Here is a 22,800-nt window from a genome sequence, read left to right on the forward strand (position 1 = left end):
CACAGGGAACATTATTTTACGCACAGGGAAACATTGGAGACTGACCTCCCTTTAACTAAGGGACACTCCACCTTTTTCTTTGGGGAACCCCCCCCCCCTTTAGCCAGCAATAGTTCCTCCTCAAACGTCCCCCACTCCAGACTTTCCTCGTTTCCTTTCCCCACCCCTCCAACTCCTTTTTTTTTTTTTTTTGGAGAAGAGATTCACTTTTACGCACAGGGAAACATTGTTTTACGCACAGGGAAACTTTGGAGACAATCCTCCCTATAACTCGGGGACGCTTCACCTTTTTCTTTGGGGACCCCCTCCCCTTTTAGCCAGCAATACTCCTCCTCAAAAGCCTCCCGCTCCAAACTTTCCCCCTTCTTTCCTTTCCCCACCCTGCCAACTACTTCTTCGTCCTATTTTTGGAGAAGAAACCCGTTTTGATGCACAGCTGAGTCCTTGGGAAACCCCCTCCCACCCTCTCAGGGACCCCTTTTCCCTTAGCCAGCGTGACTCCCCCTTCAATTCTCACCAAACCTTTTCTATTTCCTTCCTTCCTTCGCTCCATATCTCCCACCTTTCTTCCCTTTCTGCATTTCCTCTTGCTCTTGACTCACTTTGACGCACCGGCGAGGGTTACCCATTTTTCCCCGCACTTGGGGAGACCCTTCTTGGTCCCTATTATTCCTCCCTATCACTCTCTCCATTCGCCTTTCCGACCCTTTCCCCCGAAACCCGGAGTCCCTCCTGCCTTTCCCTCCCCTCTCGACGCCTCTCTCCGAGCTTCCCTCCCTTTGGGTTCTCCAAAGTGTCCCTTCGGGCTCCGGAGAAAGCGGCCCTTCCTTCCTCCCGGGCTTGGCGTCCCGATGAAGAGCGGGGGAGGCGGCGGAGGAGCCGGCGCCGCTGCCGCCGCGGAGGGTCCCGATGGCGAGGGGGCCGAGGGCGAGCGGGAGCCCCTGAACCCGGAGTCCACGGAGACGCTCGGCGTCTCGGCCACCTACCGGGAGTTCGTCCGGCGCAGCTACCTGGAGCTGATGAGCGCCAACCAGCACTCCCTCCACGCCCTCAACTGGCGGCGCCTCTACCTCAGCCGCGCCAAGCTCAAGGCCTCCAGCCGCACCTCCGCCCTCCTCTCCGGCTTCGCCATGGTAAGTGTGTGTGTGTGGGGGGGGGGGGGGGGGAATAAAGGGGGAGGGGTGGCACTCTCCCTCCCCTTCCATCCCTTATGCCTTGGCCATTGACATCCCTTGACCGTTGGCATCCCTTGACCCTTGAAATCCCTTGATCAATGACATCCCTTGATCATTGACACTGAAACCCCCCAACCATTGACATCTGTTGACATCACTTGATCATTAGTATTGACATCCCTTGCACATCCCATAGGCACTGGCATCCCTTGGTTATCAGCATTGAAATCCCATGGCCATTGACATCCTTTGACCATTGGCATCCATTGATCATTGTCACTGACATCACTTAGCCAATGACATCCCATGGGCACTGGCACCCCTTGAGTATTGGCACTTACATTGCTTGATCATCAACATCCCTTCACCATTGGCACTGCCATCCCTTGGCCATCAACATCCCTTGATGACTGACATCATTTGTTCATTAGCATTGATACCCCTTGACCATTGGCATATCTTGATCATTGGCATTGACATCCCTTGACCATTGCGACTGACATTCCCAACCATTGACATCCCTTGACCACTGACATCACTTGATCATTAGCATTGACATCCCTTGGCCTTGACCTATTGTGATCATTGGCATCTCTTGATCATTGAACTGACATCCATTGACCATTGGCATTGATATCCTTTGACCATTGACATACTTTAACCATTGACATCCTTTGACCATTAACATCCCTTGACCATTGACACTGACATCCCTTGACCATTAGAATCCCTTGATCATTGACATCATTTAGCCCATGTCATCCCATGGGCACCAGCATCCCTTAAGTTTCGGCATTGAAATCCCTTGGCCATTGACATCCCTTGATCATTGGTATTGGCATCCCTTAATTATTGACACTGACATCACTTAGCCAATGACCTCCCATGGGCACTGGCATCCCTTGAGTATTGGCACTTACATTGCTTGATCATCAACATCCCTTGACCATTGGCACTGCCATCCCTTGACCATTGGCAATGACATCCCTTGATCACAGATATCCCTTGACCATTAACATCCCTTGACCACTGACATCACTTGACCGCTGACATCACTTGATCATTAGCATTGACATCCCTTGGCCATTGACCTATTGTGATCATTGGCATTGGCATCTCTTGATCATTGAACGGATATCCATTGACCATTGGCACTGATATCCCTTGACAACTGACGTCACTTGAGAATTAGTATTGACATCCCTTGACATATTGTGATCATTGGCATTGACATCTCTTGATCATTGAACTGACATCCATTGACCATTGGCACTGACATCTCCAACCATTGGCACTGACATCCCTTGATCACTGACATCATTTAACAATTAGCATTAACATCTCTTGACATATCATGATCATTGGCATTTCTTGATCATTGAACTGACATCCCTTGACCATTGCCATTGATATCCTTTGACCATTGACATCTTTGATCATTAACCTCTCTTGACCATTGGCACTGACATCCCTTGACCACTGACATCTCTTGGCCATTGGCATTTACATTACATTGGCATTGGCATTTACATCCCCCAACTATTGTCATTGACATTCCTTGATCACTTGATAATTAGAATTGGCATCCCTTGACCATTGACGTATCTTGATCATTGGCATCTCTTGACAATTGGCATTGATATCCCCCAGCCATTGACACTGACATCACTTGATCATCAGTATTGACATCCCTTGACCACTGACATATCTTTTGATCATTGAATTGACATCCCTTGACCATTGGCATTGACATCCTTTGACATCCCTTGACCATTAACATCCCTTGACCATTGGCACTGACATCCTTTGATCATTGACATCTCTTAACCATTGCCACTGACATCCCCCAACCATTGACATTGACATGCCTTCATTACTGACATCCCTTGACCATTGACATATTGTGATCATTGGCATCTCTTGGTCATTGAACTGACATCTCTTGACCATTGGCATTGACATCCTTTCACCATTGACATCCTTTGACCATTGGCATTGACATATATTGGTCGTCGACATCCCTTGACCATTGACATTAACATCCCTTGACTACTGACATTGCTTGATCATTATCATTGACATTCCTGGACCATTGGCACGCACTCTGCTTTGTTCCCATACTTTGCTCTCTTTTTGATCCTCCATACTGCATACTGCACCACTTTGCTGCCTTGGTCTTGTGGTTGGTTGTGGTACCAAACCTCCACAGCAGAGAATTATTACTATTTCAAACTACTTGTCCTTGAATTGCATAGCACTGAGCCATGGTAGCTAATCGTGGCATTAATGAAACTTGACAAGGCTTGCACTACCATGGCTCCGTGCTATAGAATCCCAGGATCTGATAGACAATCTTTGACAAAGAAGACACAATCTTATAAAACAACAACTCTCAGGATTTTGTAGCATTGAGTAAAGGATTGAGGCGAGTAGTTGGATATCCAGTTTGAATCAACTCTTTTACTTTGTATTATTTGAACCAAGTTGGGTGTTTGTCGGGGTACATCCCAATTAGCTCTGAATGAGGCATTGAGGACTTATTTGCTGACTGTTGGAGAGTTAGATCAAAGACATTGGATACAAGGACTCTTGGGTGAACTTCCCATTTAAGATGGATGAGGGTGTTTTTTTCACTTCCTTTTATGTTTTTGAAACTTCAAAAATAGTTTGAGATTTTTTCCCCGACTTTGAAGTCCAACTATATTGACTGTGCTAGTTTTTTTCTTTCTCTGAGAGTTTAAGAACAGGGCCTGATGTGCCTTTTGTGAGCCATCCCAAGTCCCTTCAGAGAGATGGTGGTGGGGTATAAATAAAGTTTTATTATTACATTATATTATTATATAAATAAAGTTTTATTATTATATATTATTATACGAGCCCCAGGTGGCACAGTGTGTTAAAGCGCTGAGCTGCTAAACTTGTTGACCAAATGGTCACAGGTTCGAATCCGGGGAGCAGCACGAACTTCCACTGTTAGCCCCAGCTTCTGCCAACCTAGCAGTTTGAAAACATGGAAATGTGAGTAGATCAATAGGTACCGCTTTGATGAGAAGATAAGGGTGATCCATGCAGTCATGCTGGCCACATGACCTTGGAGATGTCTATGGACAATGCCAGCTCTTCGGCTGAGTAATGGAGATGAGCACCAACCCCCAGAGCCAGACATGACTGGACTTACTGTCAGGGGAAAACCTTTACCTCTACCCTTATTATATTATTATAATTAAAGTGTAGCAACATTGCAAGTATGTGTTTGTGCTTAGCTGCAGCAAGGCTTACTTTCAGGAGCAATCTCAAAGAAGTCGTCTTCAGGGATGATGGGCTTCATTATTCAACAATGGCAAACATTTTGGCAAAAATAGGAAGGGCTTCTGTGCAACTCATTCAAATAACCACCATATACACAGGGCTTCGGCCTGTGTAAGCCGCATCGAATCCCTTGGGAGATGCTAGCGGGGTACAAATAAAGTTATAATAATATAATAATATAATAATCCCTGTACTCATAATGTATTTAAAACCTTCATGGAGGAGTCAGAGTTGTAACCTTTTAATATGGCATAGTTACATCATTTTAATAAACTTACTCCTAGCTGTACCCGCCATGCTTTGCTGTGGCCAACCTGCCCTCCCTCTTTCTCTCTTTTCCCTCCTTCCTTCGCTCGCGACTTCCTTCCTCCCTCCCTCCCTCCCTCCCTCCCTCCCTCCCTCCCTTCCTTCCTTTTTTTCTTTCCTTCTCTCCTTCCTTCTCTATTTCTTTCTTTCCTTCCTCCCTCCCTTTTTCTTTTCCTTCCCCTCTCTCTCCTTTATTCCTCCTCTACCTCTTTCCTTCCTTTGCCTTTTGCTTCCATCCTTCCTTCTCTCTTTCCTTCTTTCCTTCCCTCCCTCTTTCATTTCTTCCCTTTTTTCTTTCCTTCTTCCTTCTCTACCTCTTTCCTTCCTTCACTCTTTGCTCCTATGCTTCTTTCTTTCTTTCTTTCTTTCTTTCTTTCTTTCTTTCTCCCCTTCCTTCCTTCCCTCCCTCCCTCTTCCTTCCCTTTTTTTCTGTATCGTCATTTAGCTTTTTTGGGGTTTTAAATCCTTTCTGCGGTTGTTTTTTTTTGGGGGGGGGAGGTTATGAGTGATGGTCACTCGTTGGTTTGTTAGGGATATAGTGTCCAAATTTTGTGTCAATTTGCCTGGTGGTTTCTGAGTTATGTTAATCCCACAAGCGAATATTTCATTTTTATTTATGTACATATTTTCATTGACATTCATCCCACACTTCCTTTAAGGTGCTCAGAGCAGTATATACCAGTTTTCCCCACAGCTCTTTTTATTTCCACAACAACCTTTTGAGGTAGATTAAGCTGAGAGAGAGATCCAAGATCACTCAGTCAGTTGAAGGACCAAATAATAATAATAATAATAATAATAATAATAACAACAACAACAATAACAATAATAACAATAATAATAACAATAGCAATAACCATAGTACTAATGTAATAATAATAAATTGTATCTGTTACCCTCCTTTCCCAATGGGAAACCCAACCTATATTTCTCACCTGCCCCTGAAGTATTTACAATACCGCATTGGAAAAACTTGTTCTGCAATACCTAATGGAGGCCCTTTTTTATAATTTATAAGCACCGAAAAGTTGGCTCCAAAGGATGTGACACAGCAGTTTCAATGTGGAAGTAGTAGGTATGGCTAAGATTGTAGTATCATTACATATCATTATTTCTCGAAAGAGCTTAAGCTTTGCGTATTAGGTTGTGAGATAGTGTATTTGCTGTGATACATTATTCACACACCATCATTCTTATTCCTTTATAAAGATAGAGATAGTTGTTGTGTGCTTTCAACTTATGGTAACCCAGTGTCACCCAGTGGGTTTTCATGGTTCAATATGGGTTTGTGCCCTGTTCTTCAGACTTATAGCCCAGTGTTCAAACCACAGCACTTGTGGTTCCATAGGTAGGTAAATAAAGGTAGGTAAAGGTTTTCTCCTGACAATAAGTCCTGTCGTGTCTGACTCGGGGGGTTGGTGCACATCTCCATTTCTAAGCTGAAGAGCCGGTGTTGCCCGTAGACACCTCCAAGGTCATATGGCCGGCATGACTTCATGGAGCGCCGTTATCTTCCCACCGGAGTGGTACCTATTGATCTACTCACATTTGCATGTTTTCAAATTGCGAGATTGGCAGAAGCTGGGGCTGAAATCGGGAGCTCACGTTGCTTCCCAGATTCAAACCTGCGACCTTTAAGTCAACAAGTTTAGCAGCTCATTGGTTTAACCCACTGCTCTACTGGGAATAGATAGATAGATAGAGATAATGATAGAGATAGATGCTGTCGCTTCTCTATTATTTCTATCTATCTGTCTGTCTGTCTGTCTGTCTGTCTGTCTGTCTGTCTGTCTATCTATCTATCTATGCAGTGTTTTAAACTACAAATCATATATATCTATATCTATCTATATATATGGTGTATAGTTTGTTGCAAATTTTAGAGAGTGTTGCAGGAGCCCCCAGTGGCACAGTGGGTTAAACCGCTGAGCTGCTGAACTTGTTGACTGAAAGCTCGGCAGTTCAAATCTGGAGAGCTCTTGCTGTTAGCTCCAGCTTCTGCCAACCTAGCACTTCAAAAACATGCAAATGTGAGTAGATCAGTAGGTATCGCTTCTGTGGGAAGGTAATGGTGCGCCACACAATCATGCTGGCCACATGATCTTGGAGACGTCTATAGACAACACCAGCTCTTCAGCTTAGAAAAGGAGATGAGCACCACCCCCCAGAGTCAGACATGACTAGACTTATCGTCAAGGGGAAACTTTTACCTATAGCTCTGTTTGTTGCATGCCTTCAAGAGTTCTTATTTTGTATAGCTCTGTGTGTGTGTGTGTGTGCGTGCATGCGTGTGTGTGTGTGTGTGTATAAAATATATGTGTGTGTGAGAGAGTGAGTGTGGGAAACACAGAAATGTGTCAATAGTTTTCCTCCATTGGCAAACTTTCAGTTACCGTAGTTTACTAAAAATGTCTATAGAAAAAGCTTGCAAAAAGCAGAAGTTTAAACAAATTGAAACCTCCCCATATATAATGGGGAAAGTACTTTTTTCCAAAGTGTTCACATTGAGAATTCCGATTCTTCCCCGTTTCCTAGGATAATTCTAAAGGTTTCGATCAAAGCTAAGTCTGTAATTTGGTGGCTCTGACTCCAGTGCAGAAATGCAAACTTCTATTTGTAATGTACACACACATGCTCACACACCCACTCTACTTTTGGTGACTCAATATTCTGTCTCACATCTCTCTTCCTGTGAGGAAACTGCTGAAATGACGTATCTTGAGTGTGGTTAAACATCCGCTTTGGGATGGTGGTGGTAGCCATAGATGTAGAAAAGCTGAGCTGAGCGGAGCTGAACCATTTAGGGGACTGCTAGCTTTCCTAGAGCTTAGTTTATCTAATCTTATCTACACTGACATTTTTTAGCAGTCTAAAAACATATTTCCTCATAAAAAATTAAACAATGAGAATTTATTTTGAAATATATGTGGCTTTTACAAATATAATTTTAAGTATGAAAGGGAATAAAATAATAATAATAATAATAATAACTTTACTTTATACCCCTCCTCCATCTCCCCGAAGGGACTCAGGGTGGTTTACAAAGGGACAAGTCCCCCCAAAAATACAGAATTAAAACATAGAACAATAAAATAAAATCAAAAACAAAACATCAGGTAAAAACATATCACAGTATCAGAGCAAACATCGTAAAAACAATATCATGGCTGAATGACAATAGAAGCTGAGTTCGGGAGCGGGGGGGGGGGGGGGGGGGGCTCAGAGTTTGTGCAGTGCTTCCCAAATAGAGCAAAGGGAAAGTGCAAAATTCAAAATTCAATTATACATGCTCGGTTATTGCAAAAGTGCATTAGAAGTTCCTTTGGGTTGCTGTGAGTTTAATGTCCTGTATGGCCATGTTCCTTTCACATGGTGGCGGGCATATTTCCTTTAAATCTGGAGAAAGGAAGGAAAGTTCTGATTTTCTTGAATAAATAGTAAAGTTTTTCTCCTGACATTAAGTCCAGTCGTGTCCGACTCTGGGGGTTGCTGCTCATCTCCATTTCTTTTTTTAAAATAAATTTTTATTAAGTTTCCTTACAGTCATATAATTAAAAGAAGGGGGTAAAGGATTGAAGGTAGGGTAAGATGGGAGAAAGGGGAGTAGGGACGGGGGGGGGGGGGGGGGTAGAAAGGGGAACCGGTCCTAGTGATTGAGTGTGAGAGGGGTTGCTTGGGTTAGGGGAAGAAAAGGGGATCTGGGGAGGGAGGGGGAGGAGGGGTGGTGAAGATTGTGAAAAGGGTTGTTTACTTCCTCAATCTTCTTCTCTGTGGTTCCATCTTATTTTTGCAGGCTTCTTTCTTCTGAAATTGTTTCTTCCTCTTCTTTTGTGTCTTGTCTAGCTTCGTATACTAAAAAGTATTCCTCAAATAGCTTCCAGTCTGTTTTTTTTCAATGGTCTTCCATATGAGTCCTTTAGTGCAAATATCAGCTTATCCATATCTTTGATTTCCATAATTTTATTTATCCATTCTTCCTTAGTGGCTACTGCTCTCTGTTTCCACTTTTTTGCCAGAACTATTCTTGCTGCGGTGATGCAATAATTAAACAAAATATCATCATTCTGGTCAAGTTCCATCTCTTCATCTATTATCCCCAATAAGAAGTATTCCGGTTTCATCTGAATTTTTATTTTTAAAATCTTCTCGCATTCTTGTTGTATCATTTTCCAGAAAGAGCCAACCACTGGGCAAGTCCACCAAGCATGATAAAAAGTTCCTATTTGTGTTTCGCATTTCCAGCATTTGTTTCTGACATTGCCATACATTATACCTAGTTTTTGCGGCGTCATGTACCACCTATAAAAAAAATTAAACTAGTTTTCTTGTAGATCCGTCCAATAGGTGTATTTAATCTTTTTTGTCCAAATTTCTTCCCACTCTTTGCTCATCTCCATTTCTAAGCCAATGAGATTGCGTTGTCCGTAGACACCTCAAAGGTCATGTGGACAGTATGACTGCATGGAGCGCCATTACCTTCCCACCAAAGTGATACCTATGAATCTACTCACATTTGCATATTTTCCAACTGCTAGGTTGGCAGAAGCTGTGGCTAACAGCAGGAGCTCATTCTGCTCCCCGAATTCAAATCTGCGACCTTTCGGTCAGCAACTTCAGCAGCTCAGCAGTTGAACCCGCTGCTCCACCAGGGTCCCTGACTTTTTGAAGACATATGTGTAAATCGAAACAGAATCTTTATTTTAGAAGTCTATAGCCAATATAATACAGTGGTTTGAGTGTTGAACTATTACTGGGGACCAGGGTTTGAATCCTCACTTGGCCATGAAAATCCACTGGTGATATTGGCTGCACACCAGACTGAAAAAAATCCCTCTTCTAGTTATATCTTTCTTTGTTTATATTCTGAGTCCAATATTAAGACAGTTAAAATAAGCATAGCTAAAAACATGTTTTAATACAAAAGTTGAGAATGGAGTGAGGTTATAAACGAACATGAAACCAATTAAAATATTGCCTCCTTAAAAAGAAAATAGACAATACAGTACATTATGCCGCACTCCTGATACTGTTGGACTGCAATTCCCATCACTCCTAACAAGTGGTGGGCACTCCTGGGAAGTATAGTCTAACTACAGCAGGAGGGCCACCATTTTCCATCCCTATATAGCAGGCATGGGCAAACTTTGGCCCTCCAGGTGTTTTGGACTTTAACTCCCACAATTCCTAGCAGCCGGTAGGCTGCTAGGAATTGTGGGAGTTGAAGTCCAAAACACCTGGAGGGCCAAAGTTTGCCCATGCCTGCTATATAGCCTCTATATTATAGGTTTATAGGGCTTTGTAGTTATGTCTTTAATCTTTCCTACATGAATGTTTCTGTAACAACACAGTTTTTATTGGGGATTACTGCAGGTATCCACCCAGGAAGTTAAGAGTTGCAAGACTGAAAACTGGAGCAGGATATATTTAAACATAAGCGGGGATTTCCACAGGTGTTGCTTGTTACCTGGTTGCATTAAAGGTACTGGAGACTGGGTTGCTGTGAGTTTTCCCTTGCTGTATGGTCATGTTCCAGAAGCATTGTCTCCTAATGTTTCACCCACATCTATAGCAGGCATCCTCAGAAGTTGTGAGGCCTGTTGGAAACTAGGCAAGTGGGGTTTATATATCTTTGGAAAGTCCAAGGTGAGAGATAGAACTCTTGTCTGCTTGAGGAAGTGTGACTGTTGTAATTGGCCACCTTGATTAGCATTTAATGGCCTTGCAACTTCAAAGCTTGACTGGTTGCTGCCTAGGGGAAATCCTTTGTTAGGCGGTATTAGCTGGACCTAATTGATTCTTGTCTGGAATATTATTTTTTATTTACTGTTCTGATTTTAGAGTTTTTTAATACAGGTAGCCAGATTTTGTTCATTTTCATGGTTTCCTCCTTTCTGTTGAAATTATCCACATGCTTGTGGATTTCAGCAGCTTCTCTGTGTAGTCTGACATGGTGGTTGGGAGAGTGGTCCAGCATTTCTGTGTTCTCAAATAAAATGCTGTGTCCAGGTTGGTTCATCAGGTGCTCTGCTATGGCTGACTTCTCTGGATGAGTTAGTCTGCAGTGACTTCATGTTCCTTGATTCGTGTTTGGGCGCTGCGTTTGGTGGTCCCTATGTAGACTTGTCCACAGCTGCATGGTATATGGTAGACTCCTGCAGAGGTGAGAGGATCTCTCTTGTCCTTTGCTGAATGTAGCATTTGTTGGATTGTCTTAGTGGGTTTGTAGCTAGTCTGTAGGTTGTGTTACTTCACCAGCTTCCCTATGTGGTCAGTGGTTACCTTGATGAATGGCAAGAACACTTTTCCTCTGGGTGGATCTTTGTCTTGACTCTTGTGGCTTGTTCTTGGTCTTGCAGCTCTTCTGATATCTGTGATGGAGTCTCCATTGGCCTGTAGAGCCCAGTTTAGGTGGTTCCATTCACCTAGTACAAGAGACTCTCCAGCTTTCAATCCTGGAACAGTTTTCAAAGGGTGAATCTCTACACTGTAGAATGAATGCAGTTTGAGACCACTTTAACCACCATGGCAATCATGGGAGTTACAGTTTTGAAATGACTTTGGCCTCCTCTGCCAAAGAGTGCTGGTGCCTCACCGAACTACTGATCCCAGGAATCCATTGCAGTGAGCCATGGCAGTTTTAGTAGCGTCAAACTGCATTCATTCCACAGTTTTCATAGAGACCTCATGGGCCATCCAGTCCAACCCCCTGCTAAGAAGCAGGAAAATTGCATTCAAAGCACCCCTGACATATGGCCATCCAGTCTCTATCTAAAAGCCTCCAAAGAAGGAGCCTCCACCATACTCCAGGGCTGAACAGCTCTCACAGTCAGGAAGTTCTTCCCAATGTTCAGCTGGAATCTCCTTTCTTGTAGTTTGAAGCCATTGTTCCACGTACAAGACTCCAGAGGAGCAGAAAACAAGTCTTTTCCCTCCTCCCTATGACTTCCCCTCACATATTTATACATGGCCCTCATCATGTCTCCTCTCAGTCTTCTCTTCTGCAGGCTAAACATGCCTAGCTCTTTAAGCCACTCCTCATAGGGCTTGTTCTCCAGACTCTTGATCATTTTAGTCACCCTTCTCTGGACACATTCCAGCTTGTCAACGTCTCTCTTCAGTTATGGTTCCCAGAACTGGACACAGTATTCCAGATGTAGTCTGAGCAAGGCCAAATAGAAGGGTAGTACTTTTAACCCAAATGAAACCATCTTGGTCTTCTCCTTCTCAACGGTGTAATTGGGCTCCTGGGAGCTGAACTTTTGCAGATTATTTTCCTACCTTTGCTTTTCTTCTGGTCATTCTGACCTGCTCCAGTCATATCCCTGTCACTAGATCTAGGCTCTCTGCCAATTAAAAGTATTTCAGAAGTGCCACGCCTTGTCTTGTAGTCTTAGGGTGTTTGTTTGACAATTTAAACAGCTGTCATCTTTGAAAACTACTTAAGTCAATTACAGCATTTTTTTTTTAAAAAAAAGAACTTGTGCATGGGACAATACTTTCTTGGGCCACACAATTTAATTCTAGACGGTGAACTTGATCCTTTTTATTGCCCCTAAATTTGAAAAACATTGGTTTGGGTGAATATTCACGCTCCTAATACCCTAATTGAGGCCCTGGTTCGCAGTGGGTTAAACCGCTGAGCTGCTAAACTTGCTGACCGAAAGATTGGCGTTCAAATCCGGGGAGCGCGTTGAGCTCCAACTGTCAGGCCTAGCTTCTGCCAACGTCGACATTCTAAAACATGCAAATGTGAGTAGATCAATAGGTAATGCTTTGGTGGGAAGGTAACGGTGCTCCATGCAGTCATGCTGGCCACATGACCTTGGAGGTGTCTTTGGACAATGCCAGCTTTTTGGCTTAGAAATTGAGGTGAGCACCATACCCCAGATTCGGACACAACTAGACTTAATAATGTCAAGGGGAAACATTTACCTTTAATACCCTAATCATCATTGACACTTCTGCAATGACTGGGAGAATCTGGTAATTGTCATACAGATGCCCAGCTTTTCTTAATTGTTTTCAACCCCCCTCTTCAGCAAATAGTGTACTTTATCATTAGTCTGCATCTGGACTATAGAATAAATGCAGTTTGACACCACTTTAATCACCATGGCTTAATGCCATGGGCTCAGGGGAGTTGTAGTTTGGTGAGGCACCACCTTTATTTGACAGAGATCTTATCAAACTACAAATCAAACTATAGATCTTATCAAACTACAACTTGCAGGATTCCATAGATTGAGCCATGGTAATTTTTTTTAATAGTGTCAGAAGCGATTTGAGAAACTTCAAGTCAGTTCTGGTGTGAGAGAATTGGCCATCTGCAGGGATGTTGCCCAGGGGATGCCCGGATATTTTACCATCCTATGGGATGTTTCTCTCATGTTCCTGCATGGGAAGCTGGAGCTGACAGATGTGAACTCTCCCCGTCTCGTGGATTCAAATCGTCCAACCTTCAGGTCAGCAGTTCAGTCGGCATAAGGATTTAACCCAGTGGTTCTCAACCTGAGGTCCCCAGATGTTTTTGGCCTTCAACTCCCAGAAATCCTAACAGCTGCTAAAGTGGCTGGGATTTCTGGGAGTTGTAGGCCAAAAACATCTGGGGACCCCAGGTTGAGAACCACTGGTTTAACCCACTGGGCCACCACGGCTCCTTGGCATTTAAAGTGGTGTTAACCTGCATTCATTCCACAGTGTAGATGCACCCCAAGTTGGCTCTTGACTCCTAAAATGCTCCACCTCACACTATTGGTCTGTATACCTTTGGAAATGTGCCATTTTTTCTTTATCTACATCTTCCTTCAGAGAATATAGTGCAGCAAAAAGAGGATGTGTGTTTTTAGCTGGTGAGAACTGGATTTAAACTCCAACTAAGTTTACAAGGTGACTTTTGTGATAGTGCCACTTCCCGGCTTTGCACACCTTGCAGGGTTGTTCTGGGGATAACTTGGGAGCTGGAAGGCTGGGGTGAGAATGCCCCACACAAACCCCACTGTTCCCTTTCCTTGCTCAGGCCAGGTCCACATGCAAAACTGCATTCCACACTGTGTGATCTCATTTGCTTGTAACCAAAGCAACTGGGGAGCTTAAGCAAGAAAGGGAGGATCGGGCAAATTAGACCGATGGCAAGGTCTAGTTTTCGGGGTGGAAGAGTTCATGGGGAAGAATGACGTTTCTGTAGCTGCCGTTAGGTTTTTGGGAAGTGGGACACATCTGGGAAAGGGAAAGCCGGTGGCTCAGAATAGGAGCTTTAAAGAGGATGCTTTGAATTCAGATCTCTCATCCTTTAAACAGGCGTTAGGATCTTGGGCTCTCCAGGTAACCTCCCATCATCTGTTATTATTGCCTATAGCTAATGTTTATAGGAGCTGTAGACCAAAAAATCTGGAAAGTTTCTGTTATCTACCTCTTAAACAATGTATATCTGGTTGTTTTCTCTAAAAAGGAGCCTGTAGGACAGTGTTTCTCAACCTTCCTAATGCCAAGACCCCTTAATACAGTTTCTCATGTCGTGGTGACCCCCAACCATAACATTATTTTCATTGCTACTTCATAACTGTAATTTTGCTACTGTTAGGAATCGTAATGTAAATATCTAATATGCAAGATGTATTTTCATTCACTGGACTAAATGTGGCACAAATACACAATACAACCAAATTTGAATAGTGGTGGGTTTGAGGGGAGGGTTGATTTTGTCATTTGGGAGTGGTAGTTGCTGGAATTTACAGTTCACCTACAATCAAAGAGCATCCCGAACTCCACCAATGATGGAATTGAACCAAATTTGGCACACTGAACTCCCATGACCAACAGAAAGTACTAGAAGGGTATGGTGAGCATTGACCTTGAGTTTGGGAGTTGTAGTTCACCTACATCCAGAGAGCACAGTGGATTCAAACAATGATAGATCTGCACCAAACTTGGCACAATTACTCAATATGCCTAAATGTGAACACTGATGGAGTTTGAGGAAAATAGTCCTTGACATTTGGCAGTTGGAATTGCTGTGATTTATAGTTCACCTACAATCAAAGAGCATTCTGGACCAAACTTGGCATGAATATTCAATATGCCCAAATATGAACACTGATAGAGTTTGGGGGGAAATAGACCTTGACATTTGGGAGTTGTAGTTTCTGGGATTTATAGTTTACCTACAATCAAATAGCATTCTGAACCCCACCAATGATAGAACTGGGCCAAACTTCCTACACTGAACCCCCATGCCTTGAAGGGACTGACTGGTGCAAGCCTCCCTCCAGCTTTGTACGCTCTCCCTCGCCCACACATGCGCACCATGCTGCCATGCGCCAAGCACGCATGCTCTCTGCTCCCTGCTTGGAGTCTCAGAAACCGCCCTCCCCTTCACTGGGAGGCCAGCTGAGAGGCCAACCAATCACAGCAGAGGAGGATTTTTGGTGGGAGTATTCACCAGCTATTTCCAAAAAGGAAGAAAAGGACAGGCAGAGAGATCTTCAGCCTTCTCTGCCAAAAAGGTTCCTAAGACAATCAGAAATATATGTCCCAGGTTGAGAAACGTTGGGTAGCATGACCATTCCCAAACAGGATTATAACCCAAATCGAATGCATGGCACACTGTTTACAGGATGGCATACCGTCCTTGCAGACGGCCGTGGGCAACGTCCTTGCAGACAGCCAATTTTCTCACAGCAGAAGCAACTTGCAGTTTTTCGAGTCGCTCCTGACACACAAAAAAGCTTAGCATATGCTTCACACTACACAATTATAGTGATATTGTTTCACATTAATTGCCATAGTCCCATTTTATGGAATCACTGGTTTGACTTTCAGGAGGGCCATTTAGAAGAGGCATTTTCTGTAGGAATTTCTGGGTCCTCCAGTGTGATCCTGTGGTTGAATTCTGGGAGAAGTTGACCCTAGAGTTTCACTGGATCACCTCGTGACTCATAGAGAGAACATTTTAATCTCATCTGCAAAAGTCAAGCCTGCAAATGTGGACTGAGTGCCTTTATTTAGATACAGTACTTCTTCCCTCCCAATCCCTGTAGTGCCAGGATTCACCTTCCACCCTGCTCTTCATTCACTTTCTGACTAGGGGCAAGGAGGTTGGATTAAATGTTCCTTATCTTAATTCTTTAGCAGCAAAGCAGGTAACAATGTCCTCATTTCTCCTTGATACGAGAACGGCCGTTAGCTGATATTTCCTTCTTGATTTCCAAACATGGAAATACATTGTCTGTCTCTCTGTGTTAAAATGACATGCAATGAGCAACTGCGGTTGGCACTTAAGGCACGATGCCCAATTACATCACCAGCAGCCATCCCTAGGAAACCTTGAGATTATGGGAGGCTCTTGAATTGGCAACTCTACTTGCATGTGAGTGCATGTAGAGAACAAAACAGTGGAAGTCTTCTGGCTTTTTAATTCCCTAGGTAGGAGTAATACCAGTCTTGGAAATATATAGTGTCCAGAAAAGGCAGTTGTAAAGCTCTAATGCAGCGTTTCTTAACCTAGGGGTCATGAGGGGGTGTCACAGGGGTCGCTAAAGACCATCAGAAAACACAGTATTTTCTTTTGGTCATGGGGGTTCTGTGTGGGTAGTTTGGCCCAATTCTATCATTGATGGGTTTCAGAATACTCTTTGATTGTAGGTGAACTATAAATCCCAGCAACTACAATTCCCAAATGTCAAGGTCTATTTTCCCCACGCTCCACCAGTGTTCACATTTGGGCATATTGAGTATTCGTGCCAAGTTTGGTCCAGATCCATCATTGTTTGAGTTGACAATGCTCTCTGGATGTAAGTGAACTACAACTCGAAAACTCAAGGTCAATGCCCACCAAACCATTCCAGTATTTTCTGTCGGTCATGGGAGATCTGCATTCCAAGTTTGGTTCAATTACATTGTTGGTGGAGTTCAGAATGCTCTTTGATTGTAGGTGAACTATAAATTCCAGCAACTTTTATTTATTTATTTATTTATTTGTCATATTGATATGCCACCCCTCTCAACCCGGAGGCGACTCGAGGCGGTTTTCAGTTGGCAATCAATGACCCCAAACAACATAAATACAGTTAAAAACATTACATATAATATAAACCATACGAAAGCAATAAAACATAAACCACAAGTCCTCAGTGTCTCATCACTAAAATCATTTTTCCGTTGCATTGTCCAATCGTTCTGTGGATATCAATTAGTCTGTTACACTGCATCTGTGAATGCCTGTTCAAACAGCCAGGTTTTGAGTCTCTTTCAAAATATTAGGAGGGGGGGGCGATCTAATATCCCTAGGGAGGGCGTTCCTTAGCTGAGGGGCCACCGCTGAGAAGGCCCTGTCTCTCGTGCCCGCCAATCGCATCTGCGAAGGGGGCGGGACTGAGAGCAGGGCCTCACCAGATGATCTTAAGCACCTAGATGGTTCATAGGGAGAGATGTGTTCAGACAGGTAAACTGGGCAACTACAACTCCCAAATTACAAAATCGATCCCCCCCCCCCCAAACCCTACCAGTGTCCAAATTTGGGCATACTGGGTATTTGTGTCAAATTTGGTCCAGTGAATGAAAATATATCCTGCAAGTCAGATATTTACATTACGATTCATAAGAATAGCAAAATGACAATTATGAAGTAGCAATGAAAATAATGTTATGGTTGGGGGTCACCACAACATGAGGAACTGTATTAAGGGGTCACGGCATTAGGAAGGTTGAGAACCACTGCTCTAAAGGAAAGAGCCTTTGGCATATGGAAAAAAGTGAGGGAATTACAGGATTACAGGAGCCAGGAATTTAATTCTTGGTCGAAATGCCATAGTGCCCATGGCATGGCTGGGCAGCAATTCTGGGTTTCTCGTCCAATTATTCTTAGATGGAGCTTTTCCATGAAGCACAAAGAATGACCATATTATGGGTGTCTTGTCCACTCTCTCCTTTTCACGGCCTGGCAGCTCCGTCTGAGTTTCCAACACAACCCACTTTATGGAGCCTTTATGCCAACCAGCTGTTACTACTCTGTTGAACATGGCCCACTTTCTGAAAATAAGCCTCGTCCTGCTTCCCTTGGCTTCCCAAATAATTTGAATCCATGCCTCAGTGTTGCTGTGTTTAAGAGTTCACTGCTGGTCGAATAGCCTCTTAATGGTGATATTGGGGTGACAGGGCAAACCTTGCTACATGCTTCTTAAAGTGGGCAGCATGGGTTAAATCCTTCCTTTCTGTGTCACTCCCCTATCCTGCTCCCAATTCTCTGGGGAAAGTGCCAATGAGCTGGGATTGAAGCCAAAGTTGGAGCTGAGATAGGGGGCATTTTCCCCAGATCCCTGGAAAAAGGCTCTTAGTGCCAACTTGGGGTTTAATAGGAATTGTGTTTTAAGAACAGCCAAAGTGACTTTCAGTCTTAACAGTAAGAGGCAACGGGGAAAACAAAGCACACTGTGCACAGTCATATTTTCCCATTCATATCTGAAATTATTGTGGGCCTGGCGAGACTGGAACCTAAATTAATAGGATCTCAGAGATGGAAAGTGTTACAAGGATCATCTAGTGCAACCCCCTACCATTCAGGAATGCAATTAAGACATTCCAGAAAGATGGAAATCTCCAAAGATACACAACAAGGCATCCAAAAGGAAGCCCATCCAAATTTGAAGACCACCAAAGAAGGAGAGTCTATCATCCTCTGGGACAATGTGTTCCACTGTCAGTCCTTACAATAATAATATTTGTAATGTTTACATAGAATTTCCTTTTTTTCATGTTGGGAGCGACTTGAGAAACTGCAAGTCGCGTCTGATGTGAGAAAATTGGCCGTCTGCAAGGATGATACCCAGAGGATGCCTGGATGTTTTACTGTCCTGTGGGAGGCTTCTCTCGTGTCCCTGCATGAGAAGCTGGAGCTGACGGGTGGGAGCTCACCCTACTCCCCAGATTGAACCTCCTACCTTTCGGTCAGCAGTCTTGCTGGCACAAGGGTTTAACCCATTGCATCACTGGAGGCTCCTGGCGGAATCTATTATGATTTATATCCAAATTGGGAGCATTTTCCTATCCAGGACCTAGCTCCCTATCAGGCCAGCCCATTTGCTTGGCAATGATCCACCATCGCAAAGAGATATTATAGCTCAAAACTAGAGGCACTGATCAAACTGTATTGGGGAGTTTAATCAGTCTTAGTAGACCAGAAGCAGAACACGAGTCATCAGTATGAGGCAGCACCTGAAAAAGCCAATGCAATTCTAGGCTGCACCAAAATGATAAAAAATTTGGAAACCAAACCCTACGAGGAGTGGCTTTGGAGCCGGATATGTTTAGCTCGGAGAAAAGAAGGCTGGCAGGTGACATGAGAAGCATATTTGAAATAATGTCACATTGAGGAGGGGCCAAGTTTATTTGCTGCTAGTCTGGAAACTATGGCATGGGGCAGTGAATTCAAATTGAAGGAAAAAAGATTCCAAACTTAACATTAGGAAGGATGTGCTGCCTCGAAGTGTGTTGGAGCCTCCTTCCCTGCAGACTTTTAAGCAGAGGCTGGATAGCCATCTGATGAGAGTCTTCCAATTGTGTATTCCTGAATGGCTGTAGGATGGACTCGATGTCACTTGTGGTCTCTTCCAACTCTTCATGATTTTACGAGGTCATCATTTTGCATCTAGATATGGAGATGTATAGTGTCTAGATCCAGGGATCATACCACCTTTCTATTCTGCTTTGGTCAGACCATACCTGGAATCACACTGTATCCAATTCTGGGCACCGCAATTGAAGGGAGATGTTGACTCTAAGCTGGAATATATCCAGAGGAGGGCAGCTCAAATGTTTTCTGCTGCCCTGGAGACTAGGATGTGAAACAAAGGCTTCAAACTACAGGGAAGGAGATTCCACCTGAACACGAGAAAAAACGTCCTAACTGTGACAGCTGTTCAGCAGTGGAACTCTCTGCCCCGGAATGTGGTGGAGGCTCCTTTTTTGGAGGTTTTTAAACAGAGGCTAGGTGGCCATCTGTCGGGGGTACTTTGAATGTGGTTTTCCTGCTTCTTGGCAGGGGGTTGGACTGGATGGCCCACGAGGTCTCTTCCAACTCAGTGGTTCTATATAGCCAGATACTTCTGCAATCTTCCTGCTATCCGCTGAGCATGAATGGATGTGAATTGTGAGGGATGGGCATCAGTGATCCTACAGTGAGTCGAGAGGGGAGGTTTGGTGGCTGTAGTGAGAGGAAAGGAATATTAACCTCTGCAGCAATAAAAGATAGATATAGGAAAGTGAAGGGTTAACTTAGGTAAAGGTAAAGATTTCCCCCTGACATTAAGTCCAGTCATGTCTGACTCTGTGAGGTGGTGCTCATCTCCATTTCTAATCCGAAGAGCCAGCGTTGTCCGTAGATACCTACCATGGTCATGTGGCCGGCATGACTGCATAGAACGCCGTTACCTTCCCACCGGAGCGGTACCTATAGATCTCCTCACATTTGCATGTTTTCGAACTGCTAGGTTGGCAGAAGCTGGGGCTAACAGTGGAAGCTCATGCCGCTCCCTGGATTAGAACCTGCGACCTTTTGGTCAACAAGCTCACCATATTAACTTACGCATGTTTATAATAGAATGTTGGCCCGTATATACTACCTTGGGTTCTTTAAAGGAAAGGTCAGGTATAAATGTCATGACAATTTTGAGAGATAATAATCCAAACTCCCTTACTCAGGTGGCCATGGTGGAGGTACAACTTGAGGACTACGACTATCCCCGAGAGCTGCTGGTCGCCTTCAGTGCCTGCACCACCGTGCTGGTAGCCGTCCACCTCTTTGCCCTCATGGTCAGCACCTGCATTTTGCCCAACATCGAGGCCGTCAGCAACATCCACAACCTCAACTCGGTCAACGAGTCTCCCCACGAACGCATGCACCACTATATTGAGCTGGCTTGGGGCTTCTCCACCGCCTTGGGGATCTTTCTCTTCCTTGCCGAGGTGGTGCTGATCTGTTGGGTCAAATTTATGCCAGTCGGGCGTGCCAGTCCTGTTGGGCAGTGCTGTCATCCTGCGCCGGTCCCTACCGGTAATGACACGACTCCAACCGTGGCTCCTCCAAACAATTCTGGGTGGAACGCTGCCATGGCCTCCACTGTCATCATGGTTCCGGTTGGTGTGGTCTTCATTATATTTGCCTTGCACTTCTACCGGTCCTTGGTCGGGCACAAGACAGACCGGCACCAACAAGAGCTGGAGGAACTCAACCAGATCAAGTATCAGTTGGACGGAGAAGCCACGGCTTTGCAAGTGGTGTGAAGGATTGAGTGGAACTTGCAACTGGTGAAAGCCTTTGAGGATGGTTATTTCTCCAAAGATGTTAGGCCATCTCACTCATCATGACTTTGAGTTGGAAGGGGCGACTGTCATCGGTACACCTGGAACTTAACCAAGAAGATACTGTGATCTCTCTTTACAGGTTTTTCTTCAGTTGTCACTGTTTAACATTCACTCATGTTCTATCGGAATACCAAAAAGTAAAAAGGTTTTGAAATGTGGAATGCTTTCTCCTTTTGCTGTGGGAATTCAAATATTCTGCCCACACTTCCACAGGCAACAAAATATAGCTTTGAAGGAAAGAGAGTCCATCTGTCCCCCAGGAGGAAGCACAAGGACTTTGCTTATTTGGGTACAGTTTGTTTCCTCTTTGCATATCCCTCCAACCCTTGGGTATTTTGCCTAGATGATTTGATTTTTGAAAATGGAAGATATGTAAGTTGGGGAAAGTTGGACCAGTAATTCCCTTGTGTACTGTGCTCCCATCCAGAACCTGTATGTTCCTTTTTTGGAATACATATCCCATAATCCCCACTTTTAGGAGTTGCAATCAAAAATGTACTTTATCTTTCACATATTGTCAAGTGGGAACCAAAAAGCATTGACCCATGGCAGTTAAAGCAGTGCCAAACTGTATTAATTCTGGGTTGCTGTGAGTTTTCCGGACTGTATGGCCATGTTCCAGAAGCATTCTCTCCTGATGTTTCACCCACATCTAGGGCTGGAATGCTCAGAGATTGAGAGGCCTGTTGGAAACTAAGTAGGTAAGGTTTATATATCTGTGGAATGTCCAGGGTGGGAGAATTAATTCTACAGTGTACGTACATCCTAGGGCTTGGAAAAGTTGTAGAAGGAAAACCATACTAAAAAGCAAATGTTGTTCAAACCCCTGTTTTTTTTCTCTCTCTCTCCTGCAAACCTCTAGCATCACCATACAGAAATGTAAATATATTGCGAAGAGAAACTATGAGAGAATAAGAAGCGGGCTTTGCATGTTTAATGCTTGGGAAAGGGTTGGCCGTAGGCCATGGAGAGAAAGTAGGTGAATAGGTTATCTCACTATTGCTTGTTGACTCATTGCCAGACACTCTTTGCTAGTCTGCCAGAACTATTTTTCTCCTCCAGTTTTGTACCTGTGTTGCTGAACCAGCAGCCACTTGCTGACATGATCATTTCCAAAACAGGGAAGAGGATCCCTTTGCCATTGTCTACCAATATCAAGGTCCATTCCTCCATGACCGCTTCCAATTTTTCAAACCATGCTGTGATTGTTAGGCAATATTTGTGTTTTCTCCCCCGAGAGCAAATAAGTTAATAGGAGATGACAAAGTCCAGTAGCAGCAATGGCACACCCCAGGCTTTTACCCACCAAAAATTGATGTATGCATTGTGTTGTCGAAGGCTTTCATGGCCAGAATCAAAGCTTCTGGAACATAGTCATACAGCCTGGAAAACTCATAGCAACCTGATGCATGCAAAAAAAAATTTGTTGGGGAGCAGGCAGGCAGAAGGGAGAGGCAAACGCCTCATTCTTGGTCCAGGGCAGCAGTTGCATTCTTAGACCCAGCCTCAAAGAAGAGAATGGTTTCAACATGACTCATGCGCTTGGTGTTGGTGAAGACCAATCCTTTTTCTCTATAGAAGGACAGTTCATCTTAGCAGCCAGGCTTGAAGAGAAGCTGTATATTTTTGTTGGCGGAGGAAGAGTGGGAGGGCC

At 44.0% G+C, this 22,800-nt stretch overlaps 1 protein-coding gene across 1 annotated transcript; it reads left to right on the plus strand.

Annotated features, from left to right (window-relative positions):
- The first annotated feature begins 735 nt into the window (after nucleotides 1-735).
- Nucleotides 736-21,307, plus strand: ORAI3 (ORAI calcium release-activated calcium modulator 3). The gene is made up of 2 exons (XM_060780165.2): nucleotides 736-1,133; nucleotides 20,484-21,307. Exons 1-2 carry the CDS (start codon nucleotides 852-854, stop codon nucleotides 21,063-21,065), a joined length of 864 nt encoding a protein of 287 aa, XP_060636148.1. The 5' UTR covers nucleotides 736-851; the 3' UTR covers nucleotides 21,066-21,307.
- Nucleotides 21,308-22,800: the final 1,493 nt, after the last annotated feature.

This window comes from Anolis sagrei, chromosome 6, assembly GCF_037176765.1.
Source record: "Anolis sagrei isolate rAnoSag1 chromosome 6, rAnoSag1.mat, whole genome shotgun sequence".
Taxonomy (NCBI): Eukaryota; Metazoa; Chordata; class Lepidosauria; order Squamata; family Dactyloidae; genus Anolis; species Anolis sagrei.

Bases quoted from the DNA above. Each gene is read 5' to 3' on its own strand.
- ORAI3 (XM_060780165.2), top strand. From the start codon at position 852: ATGAAGAGCGGGGGAGGCGGCGGAGGAGCCGGCGCCGCTGCCGCCGCG. The intron at 1,134-20,483 runs GTAAGTGTGTGT...TCCCTTACTCAG, and splicing joins TCCTCTCCGGCTTCGCCATG to GTGGCCATGGTGGAGGTACA.